We start from the raw sequence: 25,581 nt of genomic DNA, 5'->3' as shown, positions 1-25,581 counted from the left end.
AACATAAAATATAACATCAGTACATGTCTTTATGACCACAAGGTAGGCCCTCACTGGAAGATGGTATAAGAGACCAGGAGGATGACTCCTGCATACAACAAGGCTGGAGTACCCCTCTGCTTCAGGTCTCATCAGAGGCTAAATAGGGCAAGTAGCTACAACCACACAGACACACACTGGAAAGGGAATTAACCCTTCCAAGACCAGACAGGGTAGTGAAGCCACTTAAATGGAAATGCACACACACAAAACCCCGTGCACACCAAACAGAGAAAGTGTACACATACAAAGACAGGTTGCCAGGTGCAACCGCATGCACTTGACAGCAAGCTGCCTAGCAACAGCTCAGGCTGCTATACTGCCAATAGGATCATGTTGCCAGCGGCAACCACACGTGAGGCAAGATACTTCAGCCCTCACCTGTGATTGACAACAAGACCAGACCGCGGGCAACTGCATGTGGGTCCAGGAGTCACAACCATGACCATGGTCGTGACAGCTCCGTAATGCATCCGGACACAGACAATGATGGAGGAGGCTAGGAAGGACAGTGCTCGCCTGAACACTGAGCCTGGGACCCCAGCATTAGGGGAACATCTGCGGTCAGCAACCACCATTACAACAAAATAATAGGTAAAGACCTGTGTTGTGGAGTGGGAATGATGCTAGATATCAAGCAGGTTGTTAGTGAAACCAGTTTAGTCAATTGGTTATCTGGTTTAGGCCTCATGCACACGACCATTGTGTGCATCCGTGGCCGTTGTGCCATTTTCCGTTTTTTTTCGTGGACCCATTGACTTTCAATGGGTCCGTGGAAAAATCGGAAAATGCACCGTTTTGCAGCCGAGGCCGTGATCCGTGTATCCTGTCCGTCAAAACAATATGACCTGTCCTATTTTTTTTACGGACAACGGTTCACGGACCCATTCAAGTCAATGGGTCCGTGAAAGAACACGGATGCACACAAGATTGGCATCCGTGTCCGTGATCCGTGGCCGTAGGTTGCTTTCATACAGACGGATCCGAAAATCCGTCTGCATAAAAGCTTTTTCAGATCTAAGTTTTCACTTCGTGAAAACTCATATCCAACAGTATATTCTAACACAAAAGCGTTCCCATGGTGATGGGGACGCTTCTAGTTAGAATACACTACAAACTGTGTACAAGACTGCCCCCTGCTGCCTGGCAGCACCCGATCTCTTACAGGGGGCCGTGATCAGCACAATTAACCCCTTCAGGTGCGGCACCTGAAGGGGTTAATTGTACTATAATATCCCCCTGTAAGAGCTCAGGGCTGCCAGGCAGCAGGGGGCAGACCCCTCCCCTCCCCAGTTTGAATATCATTGGTGGCCAGTGCGGCCCCCCCTCCCTCCCTCTATTGTAATAATAGCTTGGTGGCCAGTGTGCGCCCCCCATCGGGCCCCCCCTTCCTCCCTCTATTGTAATAAATCGTTGGTGGCCAGTGTGCACCCCCCATCGGCCCCCCCTCCCTCCCTCTATTGTAATAAATCGTTGGTGGCACAGTGTGCGCCCCCCCCTCCCTCCCTCTATTGTAATAAATCATTGGTGGCACAGTGTGCACCCCCCATCGCCCCCCCCTCCCTCCCTCTATTGTAATAAATCGTTGGTGGCACAGAGTGCGCCCCCCGTCGCCCTCCCCCCTCCCTCTATTGTAATAAATCGTTGGTGGCACAGTGTGCACCCCCCATCGGCCCCCCTCCCTCTATAGCAGTAACAACATTGTGCCAGTGTGCGGCCTTCCATCTCCCCCCCCCCCATCATTGGTGGCAGCAGAGTTCCGATCGGAGTCCCAGTTTAATCGCTCGGGCTCCGATCGGTAACCATGGCAACCAGGACGCTACTGCAGTCCTGGTTGCCATGGTTACTTAGCAATAGTACAATACAGGGAGTGCAGAATTATTAGGCAAGTTGTATTTTTGAGGATTAATTTTATTATTGAACAACAACCATGTTCTCAATGAACCCAAAACATTAATATCAAAGCTGAATATTTTTGGAAGTAGTTTTTAGTTTGTTTTTAGTTTTAGCTATCTTAGGGGGATATCTGTGTGTGCAGGTGACTATTACTGTGCATAATTATTAAGCAACTTAACAAAAAACAATTATATACCCATTTCAATTATTTATTTTTACCAGTGAAACCAATATAACATCTCAACATTCACAAATATACATTTCTGACATTCAAAAACAAAACAAAAACAAATCAGTGACCAATATAGCCACCTTTCTTTGCAAGGACACTCAAGAGCCTGCCATCCATGGATTCTGTCAGTGTTTTGATCTGTTCACCATCAACATTGCGTGCAGCAGCAACCACAGCCTCCCAGACACTGTTCAGAGAGGTGTACTGTTTTCCCTCCTTGTAAATCTCACATTTGATGATGGACCACAGGTTCTCAATGGGGTTCAGATCAGGTGAACAAGGAGGCCATGTCATTAGATTTTCTTCTTTTATACCCTTTCTTGCCAGCCACGCTGTGGAGTACTTGGACGCGTGTGATGGAGCATTGTCCTGCATGAAAATCATGTTTTTCTTGAAGGATGCAGACTTCTTTCTGTACCACTGCTTGAAGAAGGTGTCTTCCAGAAACTGGCAGTAGGACTGGGAGTTGAGCTTGACTCCATCCTCAACCCGAAAAGGCCCCACAAGCTCATCTTTAATGATACCAGCCCAAACCAGTACTCCACCTCCACCTTGCTGGCGTCTGAGTCGGACTGGAGCTCTCTGCCCTTTACCAATCCAGCTACGGGCCCATCCATCTGGCCCATCAAGACTCCCTCTCATTTCATCAGTCCATAAAACCTTAGAAAAATCAGTCCTGAGATATTTCTTGGCCCAGTCTTGACGTTTCAGCTTGTGTGTCTTGTTCAGTGGTGGTCGTCTTTCAGCCTTTCTTACCTTGGCCATGTCTCTGAGTATTGCACACCTTGTGCTTTTGGGCACTCCAGTGATGTTGCAGCTCTGAAATATGGCCAAACTGGTGGCAAGTGGCATCTTGGCAGCTGCACGCTTGACTTTTCTCAGTTCATGGGCAGTTATTTTGCGCCTTGGTTTTTCCACACGCTTCTTGCGACCCTGTTGACTATTTTGAATGAAACGCTTGATTGTTCGATGATCACGCTTCAGAAGCTTTGCAATTTTAAGAGTGCTGCATCCCTCTGCAAGATATCTCACTATTTTTGACTTTTCTGAGCCTGTCAAGTCCTTCTTTTGACCCATTTTGCCAAAGGAAAGGAAGTTGCCTAATAATTATGCACACCTGATATAGGGTGTTGATGTCATTAGACCACACCCCTTCTCATTACAGAGATGCACATCACCTAATATGCTTAATTGGTAGTAGGCTTTCGAGCCTATACAGCTTGGAGTAAGACAACATGCATAAAGAGGATGATGTGGTCAAAATACTCATTTGCCTAATAATTCTGCACTCCCTGTAGTAGAAGATTCATAGTTAGCTGCTTGCTGCTGCGATGTTCGTGTCCGGCCGGGAGCTCCACCTACTGGTAAGTGACAGGTCTGTGCGGCGCATTGCTAAAGAACTGTCACTTACCAGTAGGAGGAGCTCCCGGCCGGTCACAGACATCGCAGCAGCAAGCAGGTAAGTATGAATCTTCTACTATTGTACTATTGCTAAGTAACCATGGCAACCAGGGCTGCAGTAGCTTCCTGGTTGCCATGGTTACCGATTGGAGCCCCAGCGATTAAACTGGGACTCCGATCGGAACTACGCTGCCACCAATGATCGGGGGGGGGGGGGATGGGAGGCCGCACACTGGCCACCAATGTTGTTACTGCTATAGAGGGAGGGGGGCCGATGGGGGGCGCACACTGTGCCACCAACGATTTATTACATTAGAGGGAGGGAGGGGGGGGCGATGGGGGGCGCACACTGTGCCACCAATGATTTATTACAATAGAGGGAGGAAGGGGGGGCCCGATGGGGGACGCACACCGTGCCACCAACGATTTATTACAATAGAGGGAGGGGGGGGCGATAGGGGGCGCACACTGTGCCACCAACGATTTATTACAATAGAGGGAGGGAGGGGGGGGCCGCACTGGCCACCAATGATATTCAAACTGGGGAGGGGGGGGGTCTGCCCCCTGCTGCCTGGCAGCCCTGATCTCTTACAGGGGGATATGATAGTACAATTAACCCCTTCAGGTGCGGCACCTGAGGAGTTAATTGTGCTGATCACGGCCCCCTGTAAGAGATCGGGTGCTGCCAGGCAGCAGGGGGCAGTCATGTACACAGTTTTTCAGTATATTCTAACCTGAAGCGTCCCCATCACCAAGGGAACGCCTCTGTGTTAGAATATACTGTCGGATCTGAGTTTCACGATGTAGCTCATATCCGACAGTATATTCTAACATAGAAGCGTTCCCATGGTGATGGGGACGCTTCAAGTTATGTTCGGGTGCCCGCCTGGCCGTGCGGAGGCAAGCGGAACCGTCCAAACTTACAATGTAAGTCAATGGGGACGGATCAGTTTGAAGATGACACACTGTGGCTCAATTTTCAAACGGATCCGTTCCCCAATGACTTTCAATGTAAAGTCTGGACGGATCCGTCTGAGGCTATTTTCACACTTAGAAATGTTTTAACAATATAATGCAGACGGATCCGCTCTGAACGGAGCCACCGTCTGCATTATATGAGTGTGAAAGTAAAGGGACTCCTGACTTTACATTGAAAGTCAATGGGGACGGATCGGTTTGCAATTGCACCATATTGTGTCAATGTCAAACGGATCCGTCCCCATTGACTTGCATTGTAATTCAGGACGGATCCGTTTGGCTCCGCACGGCCAGGCGGACACTAAAACAACTTTTTTTTCATGTCCGTGGATCCTCCAAAAATCAAGGAAGACCCACGGACGAAAAAACGGTCACGGATCACGGACCTACGGACCCCGTTTTTGCGGACCGTGAAAATAAACTGTCGTGTGCATGAGGCCTTATTCAGGGGAATTTGTTTTGATCTATTAGGATTGGACTACTCATGGGAGGAATCTAACACTAGGTTAGAGTCTCCTCCCATAACAAGTGATCCATAAATTTAGGATACTGTCCGAGAAAGAAGTATACAGAAAAAAGGGGAATCTGGTTGGAATTAGAGGAGTAATAATTAAGAAATGTGGTGAGCCATCAAGAATACCTGAGTCTGTAGACTGCCCGAACCCCTGAGGACGCTGAACATTCGGCTAAACATGTCGAGGGGCAGCCTCTGAGCAATCAGTTTTAGCACAGGTAGTGAGCGCTATCAGTACTGATCATAGGAGTGATAGACCAGTTGGATAATGTGAGCGTCGGTGGCAGCGCGCAACCACCGTCGCACAGAAATCTGAGCAATCGTGACAGCTAATGCTGTCAAGTTATAGTTTAGCATGTCAAGTGCTGAAGCCCTCGCTCACCCTGATAGTTTTTAAACTAAGTTTCTTTTTGTTTGCTGATTCTTTTGTATTAGCACATATCAATAAAAGTGAAGTTTTAGCAAAATAAGTATGTAGGTGGAAAAAGGCGTCTACTGTAGTCTAATGACAATGCAATACTAAACATGAATGAATAACGCTGCACCTATATATTGGGATTATTTGATTGGAGTTGTGCATCGGCACCATTTTGAGCATTTCACACAGAGTCCAGTAGGTGCTCTGATATGTGATGAGAGGAATGTACCAAGAACGAGTGAGTGCTAGTGCCACACATCTGCCATCATGTGCTGTGTGCCCCCCCTGTATTTGAAATCTCTATTCTTATACTCATATGAAGATGACTTTGCAGAGCTGACTTCATCTTTTGTTGTGTGTTCTATTTTAACATCTGACTTGAATTAGGCCTCTTTCATACGAGCGTGACGGTTTGGCTCTGGATGCGTTCAGGATGCGTTCAGGATGCGTTCAGTGAAACTCGCACCATTTTGCAAGCAAGTTCAGTTTTGTCTGCGATTGAGTTCAGTTGTTCAGTTTTTTCCGCGCGGGTGCAATGCATTTTGATGTGTTTTTCACGCGCGTGATAAAAAAACTGATGGTTTACAAACAACATCTCTTAGCAACCATCAGTGAAAAACGCATCGCATCTGCACTTGTTTCCGGATGCAATGCGTTTTTCACTGAAGCTCTATTCACTTCTATGGGGCCAGGGCTGTGTGAAAAACCCAGAATATAGAACACGCTGCGATTTTCATGCAATGCAGAACTGATGCGTGAAAAACAAGGCTCATGTACACAGACCCATTGAAATGAATGGGTCAGAATTTAGTGCAGGTGCAGGTGGTATGCGTTCACATCACGCATTGCACCCGCCCGGAAAACTCGCTTGTGTAAAAGAGACCTTAGGCTGGTTTCACACGGGCGTTGCGGAAAAAGATGTGGGTGGGTTGCGGGAACATGCGCGGTTTTTCCGTGCGAGTGCAAAACATTGCAATGCGTTTTGCACGTGCGTGAGAAAAATCGGCATGTTTCGTACCCATCTGTGAGGAAAAGGACCCATTTATTTCTATGGGGCCTGCGTTGTGTGAAAAACGCTTAATATAGAACATGCTGCGATTTTCACGCAACGCACAAGTGATGCGTGAAAATCACCGCTCATGTGCACAGCCCCATAGAAGTGATGGGGGCCGGATTCAGTGTGGGTGCAATGTGTTCACCTCACGCATTGCACCCGTGCGGAAATCCCGCCCGTGTGAAACCAGCCTTAGGCCTGGTTCACACAAACTTTTTTTTTGCGAGTGTACGGGCCGTTTTTTTTGTGTTCCATATACGGTCCGTATACGGAACCATTCATTTCAATGGTTCCGCAAAAAAAACGGAATGTACTCCGTATGCATTCCGTTTCCGAATTTCAGTTTTTCAGTTCTGTTGAAAGATAGAACATGTCCTATATTTGGCCGCAAATCACGTTCCGTGGCTCTATTCAAGTCAATGGGTCCGCAAGAAAAACGGAACACATACGGAAATGCATCCGTATGTCTTCCGTATCCGTTCCGGTTTTTCTGAACCATCTATTGAAAATGTTATGCCCAGCCCAATTTTTTCTATGTAATTACTGTATACTGTACATGGCATACGGAAAAACGGAACGGAAAAACGGAAACAAAAAACGGAACAATGGATCCGTGAAAAACGGACCGCAAAAAACTATAAAAGCCATACGTTCTTGTGAACTAGGCCTTACTGTGTCAATTTATGCCAAATTATGTTCTACATTACCTTTCAATAAAAACAATTGAAACATAAAAATGTTACAAAAGTTACTGGACATTCGCCAAGTTCACTAAACTGTCATCGGGATGTCATAGTCTAAAACAAGGATCACTAACCTCCAGCACTCCAGCTGTTGTGAAATTACAACTCCCAACATCAACACTTGCTTTGTCTGCTCTCATAACTCTCATATATGTGAACAGAGCATGCTGGTAGTTGTAGTTTCACAATAGCTGGAATATTGGATATTGCTCACCCGTAGTCTAAAATATTGCACAAATGTTGCATTAATAACTTTTTGCACACATGTGCCAGGACTTACCCCAGGGTTTTGAAAATCTTGTGACAAAATCCCAAACTGAAATCTGTTGCATATGAGAAAATTGATTATTATACAAGTGAAAATTGTCACTGTTATTGTTCATATTTATTCATATATTGTTCATTATATTTTATTTCAGGTGAAAATAGCCAGAATTATCTTAAACAACACAGACAATCTAAAATCTGAAATCTTTGCATGTCTAAAGAGCGAAATATCCGAGCTTTTAAAAATGTTTGAAGTGAGTATAAATTATTGGTTGTTTAGTTTTGTCTGCTTAATCTGTTATCAGCATCTGTAGATGGAAATATTCTACATAAAAAGAAGAGTTGATAACCATTTTTGAATAGTGTTTTGTTCAGGAGTCAGGACCTTTGTCTATTAGCCATAGAGGTAACAAAGTAGGTATGTGTAACATAGATTTTATCCAGATGACTACATGTTTGAAGTGGCATCACCTTTGTTGCAACATACTGAGCCTCCGCTCATATATTAGTACTGATGCTTACACTCAATCATACCTTATTATTAGTAAGGGAAGTCCCAAGTGGGAATATATTTACAACTCATAAATAAAGGTAACACAATCGTCAGAGGGGAAAAGATGTCAAAAGGACCTGGCTTTGTTGCCAGGGTGCTGCCTCGCAGCTAAAAACATTGACCCAGTGTGCCGTGAAAGACATGTACTGTCCCTGCCGTAAGAGCTGCTCCAGGTGTCCACAGATGAGTGAACTTTGCCACACTGCAACAATCGCAGGGAACTGCCCGGTACAAAGCAGGGGTGACTTTTTTGGAAAACTAATGCCGGATAGTAATCTTCCAGTGAGGCTGAGCTGATGTTATTAAATGGTAAGGCAGCGACTGCAAGGCCAGCAACTTGGCCAGATGGGAATTATTATTGCGCACCAGCAGATTGCTGGGTGTGTAAAGTTGTTTCCTTATCACACATCAAGTTATTGATGGCTGACAAACAAGTGAAGGATGAGGAGGAGTCTGAGCAGGAGAAGCAGTAAGTATGATAATGATGATGACACAAACACTGTACTACCTGTGGCTGCTGCAAAGGAGAACAGGAGAAGGAGGAAACTGTTGTTATGCTAGCTGGTGGATGCCGTTTCATGTGGATCAATAGAACTGTGGTGCCTATTTTTGTAACTACCCCCAGCTTATTTTACTCTTGTAGATCTTGTACAGGGCAATGCTGTTGACTTCTGGCAGCATTGAAAAAAACTGCCAGATGAGAGATACTCGCACACTCAGCACAGAGCTACGGTTAGCCAAGCTTGACTTAGCTCTGGGGTGTTTTGGCCTGCTGTACTCACAGTTAGGGATGAGCGGACCCGTGGACTGGTCGGGTTCACTGGGTTCGGCCGAACTTCTGGTAAAAGTTCGAATTCGGGACCCGAACACGGAGCCTATTGAAATCAATGGGGACCCGAACTTTGGTGCACTAAAATGGCTGTAAATAGTCATAGTAAGGGCTAGGGCTACAAAAAGAAGCAAAATGTGGGAAAGAGCAGGACAATTGCCCTGCAAATAAATGTGGATAGGGAAATGACTTAAAATAACATAGAATATAAAAAAATAAAAAAATTATAATCTTTAACTAGGAGACGGAGGTCAAAGTGGAGTAGGAGGTTGAGGAGGCGATGGACATAGCGGTGTAGGTGAAAACGGCGGTGGAGGAGGTAGCCAACACTGTTTTTGTTGTTTTTTTTATATATATATTTTTTCCTTTATTTTTATTTATTTTTATTTTTTTTAAATAAATTTGGGAAGACCCCAAACATTGTAAAATAGAAAAGAAAATGCAAAGAGAATGTGCGCTGGAGTCTAACAATGGCTGGGTGCGGCCGGTATACTTGTCTATTCAGCACAATCTACGGACAAATCCTTTGGGATCCAGGCCTGGTTCATTTTAATGAATATGAGCTTGTCCACGTTGGCTGTGGACAGGCGGCTGCGCTTGTCTGTGATAACCCTACCTGCCGCGCTGAACACATGTTCGGACAATACACTGGCCGCAGGGCAGGCAAGCACCTCTAAGGCGTAAAGGGTAAGCAAAGGCCATGTGCCAAATTTGGAGACCCAGAAGTTGAATGGGGCAGACCCATCAGTCTGTACGTGTAGGTGTTTGCACATGTACTGTTCCACCATGTTGCTGAAATGCTGCCTCCTGCTAAGACGTTCCGTATAAGCTGGTGGTGCTGGTTGTTGTGGCGTGCTGACTAAGCTTTTCCACATTTCAGCCATGCTAACCCTCCCTTCTGAGGTGCTGGCAGTGCCCCAGCTGCGTTGTCGACTTTTTCCTCGTCCTCTACCTTCGCCCTGTGCTTCCACTGAGCCACCGCTGTCAGGTGGGAATGCCATCAGCAGCGCGTCTACCAGCGTGCGCTTGTACTCGCACATCTTCCGATCACGCTCCAGTGACGGAATTAAGGATGGCATGTTGTCCTTGTAGTGGGGATCCAGCAGGGTGGCCACCCAGTAATCAGCACTGGTTAGAATGTGGGCAACTTGGCGGTCATTGCACAGGCACTGCAGCATGTAGTCGCTCATGTTTGCCAGGATGACCAGAGGCAACGACAAGCTGTCCTCTGTGGGAGGTGTATCGTCTGTGTCCTCTGTATCCCCCCAGCCACGCTCCAGTGATGCCCATGAGCTGCTTTGGGTGCCATCCTGCTGTGTCCATGGTTCATCCTCCTCATCATCCTCAAGATCTGTCCTGTCCTGGCTGGACAGTTGTGTACCTGGCCTCTATTGGTGCAGGAACCCACCCTCCGAGCTACTTGTGAATGACTGGCCTGATAACCGTGTAAATGATCCCTCTTCCTCCTGTGCCACACCCTCTACCATCATTGATCAAAGCGTTTTTTCAAGGAGACATAGAAGTGGGATAGTAACTCTGAGGATGGCGTCATTGGCACTGGCAATGTTTGTGGAGTACTCGAAACAGCGTAACACAGCACACACATCCCGCATGGAGGTCCACTTGTTGGTGGAGAAGTGGTGCTGTTCCGCAGAGTGACTCACCCATGAGTGCTGCAGCTGAAACTCCACTATCACCTGCTGCTGCTCGCACAGTCTTTCCAGCATTTGCAAGGTGTAGTTCTAACTTGTGGGTACGTCACATATGAGGCGGTAAGCGGGAAGGCCAAAGTTACACTGCAGCACGGACAAGCGAGCAGCAGAGGGTGAGAATGCCGAAAGCACGCAGAGACGGCCCAGACTTTCTGCAGCAGCTCTGACATATTGAAGTAATTTGTCAGGAACCTCTGCACCACCAAATTCAGCACACCGTCTTGGCCCAGAGCTGCTATGAGATTTTGCCCGTTATCGCACACCACCAGGCCGGGCTTGAGGCTCAGTGGCATCAACCACTCATCGGTCTGTTGTTCCATGCCCGTCCATAGCTCCTGCGCGGTGTGTGGTTTTTCCTCCAAACAGATGAGTTTCAAAACAGCCTGCTGTCGTTTTCCCCTGGCTGCTGTGCTGAAGTTGGTGGTGCAGGTGTTACACTGACCGGATGAGGAGGCGGTAGAGGAGCAAGCGGAGTAGGAGGCAACAGAAGGCAACGGAAGAACATGCGCCAAACTGCTATCAGCCTCAGGCCCAGCCGCCACTGCATTTATCCAGTGTGCAGTTAGGGAGATATAACGTACATGCCCGTGTTTACTGGTCCACGTATCGGTGGTTATGTGGCTCTTGGCACAGATGGTGTTGCGCAGTGCACACCTATTTTGTCTGCCACTTGGTTGTACAGGGCAGGGATGGCTCACCTGGAAAAGTAGTGGGGGCTGGGAACCACGTACTGTAGGACATCCACCGCCATAAGGTTTTTAAAAGTCTCTGTCTCCACCAGATGGAATGATAGCATTTCAAATGCCAGGAATTTTGAAATGCTGGCATTCAGGGCCAGGGATCGCTGGTGGGTAGGGAGGTACTTCCTCTTTCTCTCCAGTGTTTGGGGGATGGACAGCTGAACGCTTCCATGGGACAGTGTGGAAATGCTTGGTGTCGGTGACAGGGGTGGAGATGGTGGTGTTGCTGCCATATCCTCTGTTTGCGGGGTGGCAGGTGCCACTGGCACTCCAGAGGGGAAGGAAGAGGCCAAGACTGCAGCAGAAGAGGAAGCAGGAGGAGACAGAGACCTTTTGTGGTTTTTGAGGTGTGTACTCCACTGCAGCTGGTAGAGTTTGAGAAGGAGATATGCAAGAGGAGAGCTCTGCTGATGTGTCCTGTAGACTGGAGGGTTCTCTTTCCCAGGATGCTTTTCACTCCCACAATGCAGTGCACCGTCCACAATGCAGTAGTGTTTGTAACAGGAAAAACAAAGTGTAATACAACTTGGCATCACTAGATGCTGCTATAACCACATTAAACACTTCAGAATTACCAAGGCTCTGGCAAAATGAACTAGAATCATTTTCTAACCCTGCTGGGCAGAACATACTTATATGCTCTGTTCCAGAGAAGCACCTGTGAAAGTGCATAATTTTGGTTTTAGCAACAACTATGTTTTAACCCCTTCCTGCATTTGAATGAATTATTATATCCTAACTGTGAACTCAATGACTGACAGTCTTCCATATGTAACTGTGTATACAGAATTGCGGTTAGTAACTTAGAATTACACCCACTGGACTCCTAAAGGGCTCTTTACCTTGCCCAATGTCCGGGCCGTTCATCGCTAATGAGCGTTTGTATGGATGCTTGTTAGCAATAATCTGCTTGTTTAAAGGTGCCTTTTTCTGTACACACAGATACAGTATAAACACATATACAATGCACACAGGTTACAAGCTCTGTTCCCAATGTCACTGGAAGGGAAACTCCTTGAGCTCCATGGAGTCTTAGAAGGGGAAGATATGAAGGATTAGTTTATGTGGCTGGAGCTTCTAAGGAAGTGTCCTTGGCTCCACTCTCAAAGGAGAAACACACTAGGCTGGTTTTAAAGCATGAAAATACCTTTACAGGAGGCAATATGGCTTTATGGTGACCTCTGCTTAGGTAGCACAAATACAAATTTAATTCACAATGCTGTAGAACTTGATATCTGACTATTAAAATCTTCCCAGTGCAAACAAAAATACATATCATTTTATAAGTAATTGATGTATAGCATATAGATTTGAGCGGACACCTGTATGTTCGGGTTTGACGGGTTCGGCCGAACTTCAGAAAAAAGTTCGAGTTCGGGACCCAATGGGGACCCAAACTTTTGAGCACTAAAATGGCTGTAAAAATGTCATGGAAAGGGCTAGAGGGCTGCAAATGGCATCAAAATGTGGTTAAGAGCATTGCAAGTGCTCTGCAAACAAATGTGGATAGGGAAATGACTTTAACCACCTCCGGACCGCCTAACGCAGATGTGCGGTCCGGAGGTGGCGGCCCTGCGCAGAGTCACGCATATATGCGTCATCTCGCGAGGGCCTGGATTTCCTGTGAACGCGCGCACACAGGCGCGCGCGCTCACAGAAACGGAAGGTAAGCGAGTGGATCTCCAGCCTGCCAGCGGCGCTCGCTCGCTGGCAGGCTGGAGATCCGAATTTTTTAACCCCTAACAGGTATATTAGACGCTGTTTTCATAACAGCGTCTAATATACCTCCTACCTGGTCCTCTGGTGGTCCCTTTTGTTAGGATCGACCACCAGAGGACTCAGGTAGGTCAGTACAGTCGCACCAAACACCACACTACACTACACCCCCCCCCGTCACTTATTAACCCCTTATAAACCCCTGATCACCCATGATCACCCCATATAAACTCCCTGATCACCCCCCTGTCATTGATCACCGCCCTGTCATTGATCACCCCCCTGTCAGGCTCCGTTCAGACGTCCGTATGATTTTTACGGATCCACGGATACATGGATCGGATCCGCAAAATGCATACGGACGTCTAAATGGAGCCTTACAGGGGGGTGATCAATGACAGGCGGGTGATCACCCATATACACTCCCTGATCACCCCCTGTCATTGATCACCCCCCTGTCATTGATCACCCCCCTGTAAGGCTCCATTCAGACGTCCGCATGATTTTTACGGATACATGGATACATGGATCGGATCCGCAAAACACATGCGGACGTCTGAATGGAGCCTTACAGGGGGTGATCAATGACAGGCGGGTGATCACCCATATACACTCCCTGATCACCCCCCTGTCATTGATCACCCCCCTGTAAGGCTCCATTCAGACGTCCGCATGTGTTTTGTGGATCCGATCCATGTATCCATGGATCCGTAAAAATCATGCGGATGTCTGAATGGAGCCTTACAGGGGGGGTGATCAGTGACAGGGGGGTGATCACCCTGATCACCCCCTGTCATTGATAACCCCCCTGTAAGGCTCCATTCAGACGTCCGCATGTGTTTTGTGGATCCGATCCATGTATCCATGGACCCGTAAAAAATCATGCGGATGTCTGAATGGAGCCTTACAGGGGGGGTGATCAGTGACAGGGGGGTGATCACCCTGATCACCCCCTGTCATTGATAACCCCCCTGTAAGGCTCCATTCAGACTTCCGCATGTGTTTTGTGGATCCGATCCATGTATCCATGGATCCGTAAAAAATCATGCGGATGTCTGAATGGAGCCTTCCAGGGGGGGTGATCAGTGACAGGGGGGTGATCACCCTGATCACCCCCTGTCATTGATAACCCCCCTGTAAGGCTCCATTCAGACGTCCGCATGTGTTTTGTGGATCCGATCCATGTATCCATGGATCCGTAAAAAATCATGCGGATGTCTGAATGGAGCCTTACAGGGGGGGTGATCAGTGACAGGGGGGTGATCAGGGAATCTATATGGGTGATCACCCCCTGTCATTGATAACCCCCCTGTAAGGCTCCATTCAGACGTCCGCATGTGTTTTGTGGATCCGATCCATGTATCCATGGATCCGTAAAAATCATGCGGATGTCTGAATGGAGCCTTACAGGGGGGGTGATCAGTGACAGGGAGGTGATCACCCTGATCACCCCCTGTCATTGATAACCCCCCTGTAAGGTTCCATTCAGACGTCCGCATGTGTTTTGTGGATCCGATCCATGTATCCGTAAAAAATCATGCGGATGTCTGAATGAAGCCTTACAGGGGGGGTGATCAGTGACAGGGGGGTGATCACCCTGAACACCCTGATCACCCCCTGTCATTGATAACCCCCCTGTAAGGCTCCATTCAGACGTCCGCATGTGTTTTGTGGATCCGATCCATGGATCCGTAAAAATTATACGGACGTCTGAATGGAGCCCTACCAGGGGGGTGATCAATGACAGGGGGGTGATCAGGGAGTCTATATGGGTGATCACCCCCCTGTCATTGATCACCCCCCTGTCATTGATCACCCCCCCCCCCCCCCCCCCGGTAAGGCTCCATTCAGACATTTTTTTTGGCACAAGTTAGCGGAAATTTTTTGTTTGTTTTTGTTTTTTCTTACTAAGTCTCATATTCTACTAACTTGTGTCAAAAAATAAAATCTCACATGAACTCACCATACCCCTCACGGAATCCAAATGCGTAAACATTTTTAGACACTTATATTCCAGACTTCTTCTCACGCTTTAGGGCCCCTAAAAAGCCAGGGCAGTATAAATACCCCACATGTGACCCCATTTCGGAAAGAAGACACCCCAAGGTATTCGCTGAGGGGCATATTGAGTCCATGAAAGATTGAAATTTTTGTCCTAAGTTAGCGGAAAGTGAGACTTTGTGAGAAAAAACCAAAAAAAATCAATTTCCGCTAACTTATGCAAAAAATAAAAAATTTCTAGGAACTCGCCAGGCCCCTCATTGAATACCTTGGGGTGTCTTCTTTCCGAAGTGGGGTCACATGTGGGGTATTTATACTGCCCTGGCTTTTTAGGGGCCCGAAAGTGTGAGAAGAAGTCTGGGATCCAAATGTCTAAAAATGCCCTCCTAAAAGGAATTTGGGCCCCTTTGCGCATCTAGGCTGCAAAAAAGTGTCGCACATCTGGTATCGCCGTACTCAGGAGAAGTTGGGGAATGTGTTTTGGGGTGTCATTTTACATATACCCATGCTGGGTGAGAAAAATATCTTTGTCAAATGCCAACTTTGTATAACAAAATAGGAAAAGTTGTCTTTTGCCAAGATATTTCTCTACCCAGCATGGTTATATGTAAAATGGCACCCCAAAACACATTCCCCAACTTCTCCTGAGTACGGCGATACCAGATGTGTGACACTTTTTTGCAGCCAAGGTGGGCAAAGGGGCACATATTCCAAAGTGCACCTTTCGGATTTCACAGGCCATTTTTTACAGATTTTGATTGCAAGGTACTTCTTACACATTTGGGCCCCTAAATTGCCAGGGCAGTATAACTACGCCACAAGTGACCCCATTTTGGAAAGAAGACACCCCAAGGTATTCCGTGAGGGGCACGGCGAGTTCCTAGAATTTTTTATTTTTTGTCACAAGTTAGCGGAAAATGATGATTTTTCTTTTTTTTTCTTTTTTCCTTACAAAGTCTCATATTCCACTAACTTGCGACAAAAAATAAAAAATTCTAGGAACTCGCCGTGCCCCTCACGGAATACCTTGGGGTGTCTTCTTTCCAAAATGGGGTCACTTGTGGCGTAGTTATACTGCCCTGGCAATTTAGGGGCCCAAATGTGTAAGAAGTACCTTGCAATCAAAATGTGTAAAAAATGGCCTGCGAAATCCAAAAGGTGCACTTTGGAATTTGGGCCCCTTTGCCCACCTTGGCTGCAAAAAAGTGTCACACATCTGGTATTGCCGTACTCAGGAGAAGTTGGGGAATGTGTTTTGGGGTGTCATTTTACATATACCCATGCTGGGTGAGAAAAATATCTTGGTCAAATGCCAACTTTGTATAAAAAAATAGGAAAAGTTGTCTTTTGCCAAGATATTTCTCTCACCCAGCATGGTTATATGTAAAATGACACCCCAAAACACATTCCCCAACTTCTCCTGAGTACGGCCATACCAGATGTGTGACACTTTTTTGCAGCCAAGGTGGGCAAAGGGGCACATATTCCAAAGTGCACCTTTCGGATTTCACCGGTCATTTTTTACACATTTCGATTGCAAAGTTCTTCTCACACATTTGGGCCCCTAAATTGCCAGGGCAGTATAACTACCCCACAAGTGACCCCATTTTGGAAAGACGACACCCCAAGGTATTCCGTGAGGGGCATGGCGAGTTCCTAGAATGTTTTATTTTTTGTCGCAAGTTAGTGGAATATGAGACTTTGTAAGAAAAAAATAAAAATAAAAAATCATCATCATTTTCCGCTAACTTGTGACAAAAAATAAAATGTTCTATGAACTCACTATGCCCATCAGCGAATACCTTAGGGTGTCTACTTTCCGAAATGGGGTCATTTGTGGGGATTTTCTACTGTCTGGGCATTGTAGAACCTCAGGAAACATGACAGGTGCTCAGAAAGTCAGAGCTGCTTCAAAAAGCGGAAATTCACATTTTTGTACCATAGTTTGTAAACGCTATAACTTTTACCCAAACCATTTTTTTTTTGCCCAAACATTTTTTTTTATCAAAGACATGTAGAACTATAAATTTAGCGAAAAATGTATATATGGATGTCGGTTTTTTTTGCTAAATTTTACAGCTGAAAGTGAAAAATGTCATTTTTTTGCAAAAAAATCGTTACATTTCGATTAATAACAAAAAAAGTAAAAATGTCAGCAGCAATAAAATACCACCAAATGAAAGCTCCATTAGTGAGAAGAAAAGGAGGTAAAATTCATTTGGGTGGTAAGTTGCATGACCGAGCGATAAACGGTGAAAGGAGTGTAGTGCCGAAGTGTAAAAAGTGCTCTGGTCATGAAGGGGGTTTCAGCTAGCGGGGCTGAAGTGGTTAAATAACATAAAATACGTAAAAATAAAATATAATAATCCTGATCTGGGAGGACAAGGTCTATATGGAGTAGGAGGTTGAGGAGGCGGTGGATGTGGCGGTGTAGGTAGAAGCGGCGGTGGAGGAGGAGGAGGTAGCCTACACTGCTTTTTGGTTTGAAATTTATTGGTATTTTTAAAAATTAGGGTACACCCCAAAACATTGGGAAATATAACCTGTACCAACCCCCTCCAGTTGTGCTAAACACACGTTCAGACAATACACTGGCTGCAGGGCAGGCCAGCACCTCCAAGGGGTAAAGGGCAAGCTCAGGCCAATTGTTCCCAATTTGGAGACCCAGAGGTTGCAGGGGCTGACCCCTGTCAGATAGTTCGTGTAGGCGTGTGCATACTTACTGCCCCACCATGTTGCACGTCCCCGTGATGTTCACCATCCAATTTGATATCTGCTCTATCAACTTTCGATGTTCTTTTATGCGCCTACCATGATGATCACGGGTGACGGGGAATCAGGGTTCCAGGCCGGAGAGGGAGCGTGAGAAAGAGAGACCACATCCAAGGGAGGATTCATTTTTTCAAATTTAAAATTATAGAGCGGAAATATGGGACAAAGTATTAAAGCGTAAAAGTGGGACAACTTTTTAAAGTTTAAGCATTGAATAAAAGGATGTGTCGCGCATCAATTAATAAAGAATTTCTTAAATTTTATTCCCTGCCAACTATGCAGAGCAGGGCTTTCTATCCGGCAGAATTTGAAAAATGTCACCTGACAATGTAATTGACGATTTTATTTTATTTATGTTCCTGTCACCTATGTAGAGGTGCCCCAGTGACATCTACCACCCATTTGGATATCTTCTCTATCAACTTTCGATGTTCTTTTCTGAGCCTACCATGTTGATCACGGTTATTGTCGAATCAGGGTTCCATGCCGGAGAGGGAGCGTGAAAAAAAGAGACCAAATTTAAGGGAGATAAATTTACTCTACTCGGTATAGCAGTGGTACATCACACCCAAAAATTGGTGAATTTCACCAGAAAATGTAACTGACAATTTTATTACATTTTTTTTACCGGTCTAATAGGTATAGCAGTGGTACTTCACACCCAAAAATTTATGAATTTCACCTGAACATGTAACTGACAATTTTTTTTTTTTTTTTTTACCGGTCTATTAGGTATAGCAGTGGTACTTCACACCCAAAAATTGGTGAATTTCACCAGAAAATGTAACTGAAAATATAGTGAAAGACATAAAATAAAAAAAATGTAATTTGATTTATGAGGTGGAGTTCCATATGGAGTAGGAGTTTGAGGAGGCGGTGGACGTAGCGGTGTAGGTGGAGGAGGAGGAGGTAGCCAACATTGGTTTTTGGTTTTAATATATATATTTTTTGTGAAATGAGTGTGAAATATCCAAAATACAAGAATGAACAATTGTGCTGCAGTATAACAATGGCTGGTTAAGGCCGATATACATGACTATTCATAGGCGTGCGCAGCTTATTGCATTAGGGTGTGCACCCTAAAGCACAAACACACACGCCGCGTGCGCATATATGTATATATTATATACACATACACACACACATATATATACAGTGGGATGCGAAAGTTTGGGCAACCTTGTTAATCGTCATGATTTTCCTGTATAAATCGTTGGTTGTTACGATAAAAAATGTCAGTTAAATATATCATATAGGAGACACACACAGTGATATTTGAGAGGTGAAATTAAGTTTATTCGATTTACAGAAAGTGTGCTATAATTGTTTAAACAAAATTAGGCAAGTGCATAAATTTGGGCACCACAAAAAAAGAAATGAAATCAATATTTAGTAGATCCTCCTTTTGTAGAAATTACAGCCTCTAAACGCTTCCTGTAGGTTCCAATGAGAGTCTGGATTCTGGCTGAAGGTATTTTGGACCATTCCTCTTTACAAAACATCTTTAGTTCATTCAGGTTTGATGGCTTCCGAGCATGGACAGCTCTCTTTAAGTCACACCACAGATTTTGAATTATATTCAGGTCTGGGGACTGAGATGGCCATTCCAGAACGTTGTACTTGTTCCTCTGCATAAATGCCTTAGTGGATTTTGAGCAGTGTTTAGGGTCGTTGTATTGTTGAAAGATCCAGCCCTGGCGCAGCTTCAGCTTTGTCACTGATTCCTGGACATTGATACTGAGTGGAATCCATGCATTCCTCAACTTTGACAAGATTCCCAGTCGCTGCACTAGCCACACAGCCCCACAGCATGATGGAACCACCATATTTTACTGTAGGTAGCAGGTGTTTTTCTTGGAATGCTGTGTTCTTTTTCCTCTATGCATAACGCCCCCTTGTTTTGGCCAAATAACTCAATTTTAGTTTCATCAGTCCACAGCACCTTATTCCAAAATGAAGCTGGCTTGTCCAAATGTGCTTTAGCCCACCTCAAGCGGCACTTTTTGTGCTGTGGCGGAGAAAAGGCTTCCTCTGCATCACTCTCGCATACAGCATCTCCTTGTGTAAAGTGCTCCGAATGGTTGAACGATGCACAGTGACTCCATCTGCAGCAGGATGATGTTGTAGGTCTTTGGTGCTGGTCTGTGGGTTGACTCTGACTGTTCTCACCATTCGTCGCTTCTGTCTATCCGAGATTTTTCTTGGTCTGCCACTTCGAGCCTTAACTTGAACTGAGCCTGTGGTCTTCCATTTCCTCAATATGTTCCTAACTGTGGAAACAGACAGCTGAAATCTCTGAGACAGCTTTCTGTATCCTTCCCCTAAACCATGATGGTGAACAAGCTTTGTCTTCAGGTCATTTGAGAGTTGTTTTGAGACCCCCATGTTGCTACTCTTCAGAGAAAATTAAAAGAGGAGGGAAACTTACAAATGACCCCTTTAAATACTCTCTCATAATTGGATTCACCTGTGTATGTAGGTCAGGGGTCACTGAGCTTACCAAGCCAATCTGAGTTCCAATAATTAGTTCTAAAGGTTTTGGAATCAATAAAATGACAACAGTGCCCAAATTTATGCACCTGCCTAATTTTGTTTAAACAATTATAGCACACTTTCTGTAAATCCAATTAACTTCATTTAACTTCTCAAATATCACTGTGTGTGTCTCCTATATGATATATTTAACTGACATTTTTTATCGTAACAACCAACGATTTATACAGGAAAATCATGACGATTAACAAGGTTGTCCAAACTTTCGCCTCCCACTGTATATACACAAATACACTCTGCATACATACATACAGACCCGCACTATCAATATAATGAAGGGAGAAGAAATCATTTTTAAACTCGTACTTTTCGCCCTATAAGACGCACCGGCCCATAAGATGCACCTAGGTTTTAGAGGGGGACAATAAGAAAAAAATATTTTTCATTACACATGAGGTAGGTCAGACCAACAATTGGACCCCCAATGTTAATCAGACCTCAGCTGGCAGCCCCAATAAAACCCCAATGTTAATAAGACCCCAATAAGACCTCAGATCAGACCCCAATGTGAATGACACCCAATCAGACCTCAGATAAGAGCCCCAGTGCCTCATATCAGCCCCCAGTGCCCCTCTTCAGCCCCCCCCAGCAGCCTCTCTTCAGCCGCCAGTGCCTCTACTTAGCCTCCAGTGCCTTAAATCAGCCCCCAGTGCCTCATATCAGCCCCCAGTGCCCCTCTTCAGCACCCAGAAGCCTCTTTTCAGCCCCCAGTGTCTTATATCAGCCCCGAGTGCCTCATATCAGCCCCAGTGCCCCTCTTCAGCCCCCTATGGCCCCTCTTCAGCCCCCCAGCAGCCTTTCTTCAGCCCCCAGTGCCTCTACTTAGCCTCCAGTGCCTCATATCAGCCCCCCAGTGCCTCATATCAGTCCCCAGTGCCCCTCTTCAGTCCCCCAGAAGCCTCTCTTCAGCCCCCAAGTGCCTCATATCAGCCCCCAGTGCCTCATATCAGCCCCCAGTGCCTCATATCAGCCCCCCGTGCCCCTCTTCAGCCCCCCAGCAGCCTCTCTTCAGTCCCCAGTGCCTCTATTCAGCCCCTAGTGCCTTATATCAGCCCCCAGTTCCTCATATCAGCCCCCAGTGCCCCTCTTTAGCCCCCTAGTGCCCCTGTTCAGACCCCTAGTGCCCCTCTTCCGCCCCCCAGCAGCCTCTCTTCAGCCCCCAGTGCCTTATATCAGCCCCCAGTGCCTCATATCAGCCCCCAGTGCTCCTTTTTAGCCCCCAGCAGCCTCTCTTAAGCCTCCAGTGCCTTATATCAGCCCCCAGTGCCTCATATCAGCCCCCCAGTGCCCCTCTTCAGCCCCCCTGCAGCCTCTCTTCAGCCCTCCAGCAGCCTCTATTCAGCCCCCCAGTGCCTTATATCAGCCCCCAGTGCCTCTGTTCAGCCCCCCAGCAGCCTCTCTTCAGCCCCCAGTGCCTCATATCAACCTCCCAGCAGCCTCTCTTCAGCCCCCAGTGCCTCATATCAGCCCCCAGTGCCCCTCTTCAGCCCCCAGTGCCTCCATCAGCTGCCAAATAATACATTTTTTTTTAAACGTACCGTTCCTGCTCCGGATTTTGCCGCTCCTCACCACCCTCCCTCGGTAATCCTCTTTTACAGTCTGCTGTGTGGGTGCGCGCAGAAGTGAGGTCACAGCGCGGCCTCACACTGTGCTCAGCCTTTCTGGCCCTGACAGAACCTCGAGTCGGATTAATTAGGGTGTGCCCAGGCACACCCGGCACAACCCGTGCGCACGCCTATGTGTCTATTCTGCACAAGGTACGGACAAGTCCTGTGGGATCCATGCCTGGTTCATTTTAATGAACGTGAGCTTGTCCACATTGGCTGTGGACAGGCAGCTGCGCTTGTCTGTGATGACGCCCCCTGCCGACACGTTCAGACAATAAACTGGTTGCAGGGCAGGCCAGCACCTCCAAGGCGTAAAGGGCAAACTCAGGCCATGTGCCCAATTTGGAGACCCAGAAGTTGAAGGGGGCAGACCCATCATTCCGTACGTGTAGGTGTGTGCACACATACTGTTCCACCATGTTGGTGAAATGCTACCTCCTGCTAAGGCTACTTTCACACCTGCGCTAGGTGCGGATCCGTCTGGTATCTGCACAGATGGATCCACACCTACAAATGCAAACGATGGTATCCGTTCAGTACGGTTCTGTCTGCATACACTTAGTCTAAAAAAGTGTAAGTCAAACGGATCCGTCCTGACTTTACATTAAAAGTCAATGGGGGACGGATCCGTTTACAATTACAACAATATTGTGTCAATGTAGACAGATCCGTCCCCATTGACTTACATTATAAGTCAGGACGGATCCGTATGGCTCCGCACCACCAGGCGGACACCAAAATGCTGCAAGCAGGGGGCGGAACCGGCGCCTGCAGTGAATGGCTGTGTGAGTGTTCAGCTCCGTGTGAGAAATCGCCCTAACAGCCTGGTTTTTTAGCTTCAAGAAGCCACTATGGTGAAAATCGGGGGGTCCAAACCCAGTGAAGGTTCAGATCAACAGAAGGCTGCAACCAATAAGGGAGAAATGGACAAATTCATCAAAAAAGCGGCCTCCGTTTATGTGGCCAGAGAGAGCAAGATGACACCTGTTTCCCCGCGCTCAAACAACAGATCACAAAAGAACAGCATGATGCTGCAGCAGAAGGAGAAGATGATTCGAATGCGCTTCCCTTATCCAGAGCCTATTTTAAAGATACGTTAATGTCTACCTTATCTATAGCTTTGGACCCCATCAGTTCCGATCTTTCCACCATAAAGCAAGATGTTAAACAAATCGGACGGAGGGAAGAAGCTCTTGAAGAATCTCAAACCGCGATCATAAAACACCAACAAGCGGTATCTCAGAATATAAAATCCATACAAGCAAATTTAAATGCTCTGTACTGTGGCCTGGAAGACCAAGAGAACCGGAGCAGACGAAATAACCTGCGCTTTCGTGGGATACCGGAATCGGTCTCACCTGGTGATGTCCCGCACACTGTTACACAAATCTGCTTATCCCTCCTAGGGCCCGAATCGGCACATGAGGTGATCCTGGAGAGAGCCCATAGAGCCCTGAGACCCAAACTGGCCACGAATGCTCCACCGAGGGATATAATATGTAAGTTCCTCGCCTTCCCGGTGAAAGGGGCCATCCTTACTAAAGCGCGACAATCCGGGGAAATCATCTGGGATGGTCACCCAGTGTCCATTTTTCAAGATTTGGCCCAAACAACCCTACAGAAAAGAAGATCGTTAAAGCCACTTACCGACTGGCTTAGATCCCACAGCGTCCTTTACAGGTGGACCTTTCCCTTCGGCATCTCCTTCTTCTACGAGGGTCGCAGGATGTCCGTTACTTCGTTCGCAGACCTGGATCAAGTTTATGATCATTTAAACATTAATCCACTTCCCATCCAGAACTGGGAAATAGTACAAGATCTTTCCTCCCTCCCGAATTTACCAGCTATAGACGGCTGGGAGAAGCAACGCACCCCTAGGAATTAACAAGCAAAGAAGAGATGTCTCCCTTTCTACTCCGAGACGCCTACCTATGGGAGAATAAGTATTCATGGACTTCTCTGGTTCATCTAAGCCTCCTACCAGCTTTCACTGTCTTCCTTAGCCTGTCCTCTCTTCTTTCTTCATTTCCTTGTACCTCCACGATCTCCCTTCTGAATATAACTCTCCTCTCTAGACCATATCTGCCCACTCTCTCATCCGAATCTCTTCCGATTTTCTCTTCTCTCTGCTCTGTCGTCTTTCCCATGATAAAGTTCCGATGCGATTGTTTGCTTTGAATGTTCCCCAAATGCTCCATGGGAAAATCGCATCTCGATTGTATGCTTGGTTTATCTTTCGTATAGTCCATACGAAAATTCTGTCTCGATTATATGCTCTGCTCTGTCATCCTTCCCATGATAAAGTTCTGATGCGATTGTTTGCTTTGAGTATTCGCCGAATATTCCATGGGAAAATCGTATCTCGAATGTATGCTTGGTTTATCTTTCGATTAGTCCATATGAAAATTCTGTCTCGATTACATGCTCTGTTTATATTCCGATAATTTATAGGGAAAGTTTCGATCCATCTATTTGCCTGACGAAAATATTACCTTAGGGCGATTATCCTGAAAATGATTACCCCTATAAGTAACCCTCGGTTACTATGCGCAAGTGCGCACATGTTTCTTTTATTACGTTTTTTTTTTAATGAAGTATTTCTTCCCTCTTTTGTTTGTTCTGGGGACCTGCCATACCATTCCCCGAATATGTATACTAGCACAGAGATTGTCATGTTGACCCCATTGAACAGGGCGTTATATTTAGATTGGGACCAGGCAGATCAGGATTTCTTTAATTCAAACAAATGGCTAACTTAAATATTGCCTCCTTTAACGTAAAAGGCTTCAACTCGCCATCTAAAAGGTGTCAAATATTCTCCTTCATGAAGAAAAAACAAACGTCAATCCTGTTTCTACAAGAAACGCACTTTAGATTTGACAAGTATCCTGATCTGTCTCGATCCAACTTTCCCGTTTGGTTCCACTGTGGCTCTAATTCCTCTGCCTCCAGGGGCACCAGTATTGGTTTCAGCAATAATGTAACTTTTCATTACTGCTCCCACCAACAAGATGCAGACTGTAGATACCTCTTACTAAAAGGGTATATTGATAATAGCATGTTGACTTTCGTCAACCTGTATGCTCCAAATGTCGACCAAGCTGCTTGGTTTAAAGATCTTATTCCTAAAATATCCCTTTTCAGAGAAGGCACTCTGATTCTGGGGGGAGATCTCAATGCAACATTAGATCCAGCTATGGATTCTTCTACCACTAAATCATCTTTATTTATAAAGGCACTTCGCACAATCAAGGAAGCATTGGCTGAACTGCAATTGGTCGACATTTGGAGAGTATTGAACCCGACAGTGAATGATTATACCTTCTACTCGAATGTACATAGATCTTATCAGAGACTGGATTACCTGTTCATGCCAAAGGAAATTATCCAGACATGCAAAGACCCGCGCATTGATTCTATTCATATGTCTGACCATGCCTCTATATTCGCCTCCATTACCCCAACGATACCCCATCCCAAGTCTTTTAGATGGAGACTCAACGAACAACTCCTTTCCAACCCTAAATATGTATCTAAATTAAAGGATTCCCTAGAG

General features: G+C 46.1%; 1 protein-coding gene across 1 annotated transcript in view; it reads left to right on the top strand.

Moving 5' to 3' along the window:
• The window catches only part of LOC122922503, a gene marked incomplete at its 3' end in the record, with an annotated part of 439,559 nt that overhangs the window by 401,278 nt on the left and 12,700 nt on the right, over nucleotides 1-25,581 (top strand). The window contains exon 18 of the mRNA XM_044273117.1: nucleotides 7,695-7,796. Coding sequence (XP_044129052.1) covers nucleotides 7,695-7,796 — 102 coding nt within the window. The remainder of the gene's footprint in view (nucleotides 1-7,694; nucleotides 7,797-25,581) is intronic.

Source organism: Bufo gargarizans, unplaced genomic scaffold (genome assembly GCF_014858855.1).
Source record: "Bufo gargarizans isolate SCDJY-AF-19 unplaced genomic scaffold, ASM1485885v1 fragScaff_scaffold_39_pilon, whole genome shotgun sequence".
In the NCBI taxonomy this organism is placed as follows: Eukaryota; Metazoa; Chordata; class Amphibia; order Anura; family Bufonidae; genus Bufo; species Bufo gargarizans.
The sequence above is the reverse complement of the archived record's forward strand: the minus strand, read 5'-3'. Positions and strand labels throughout refer to the sequence as shown.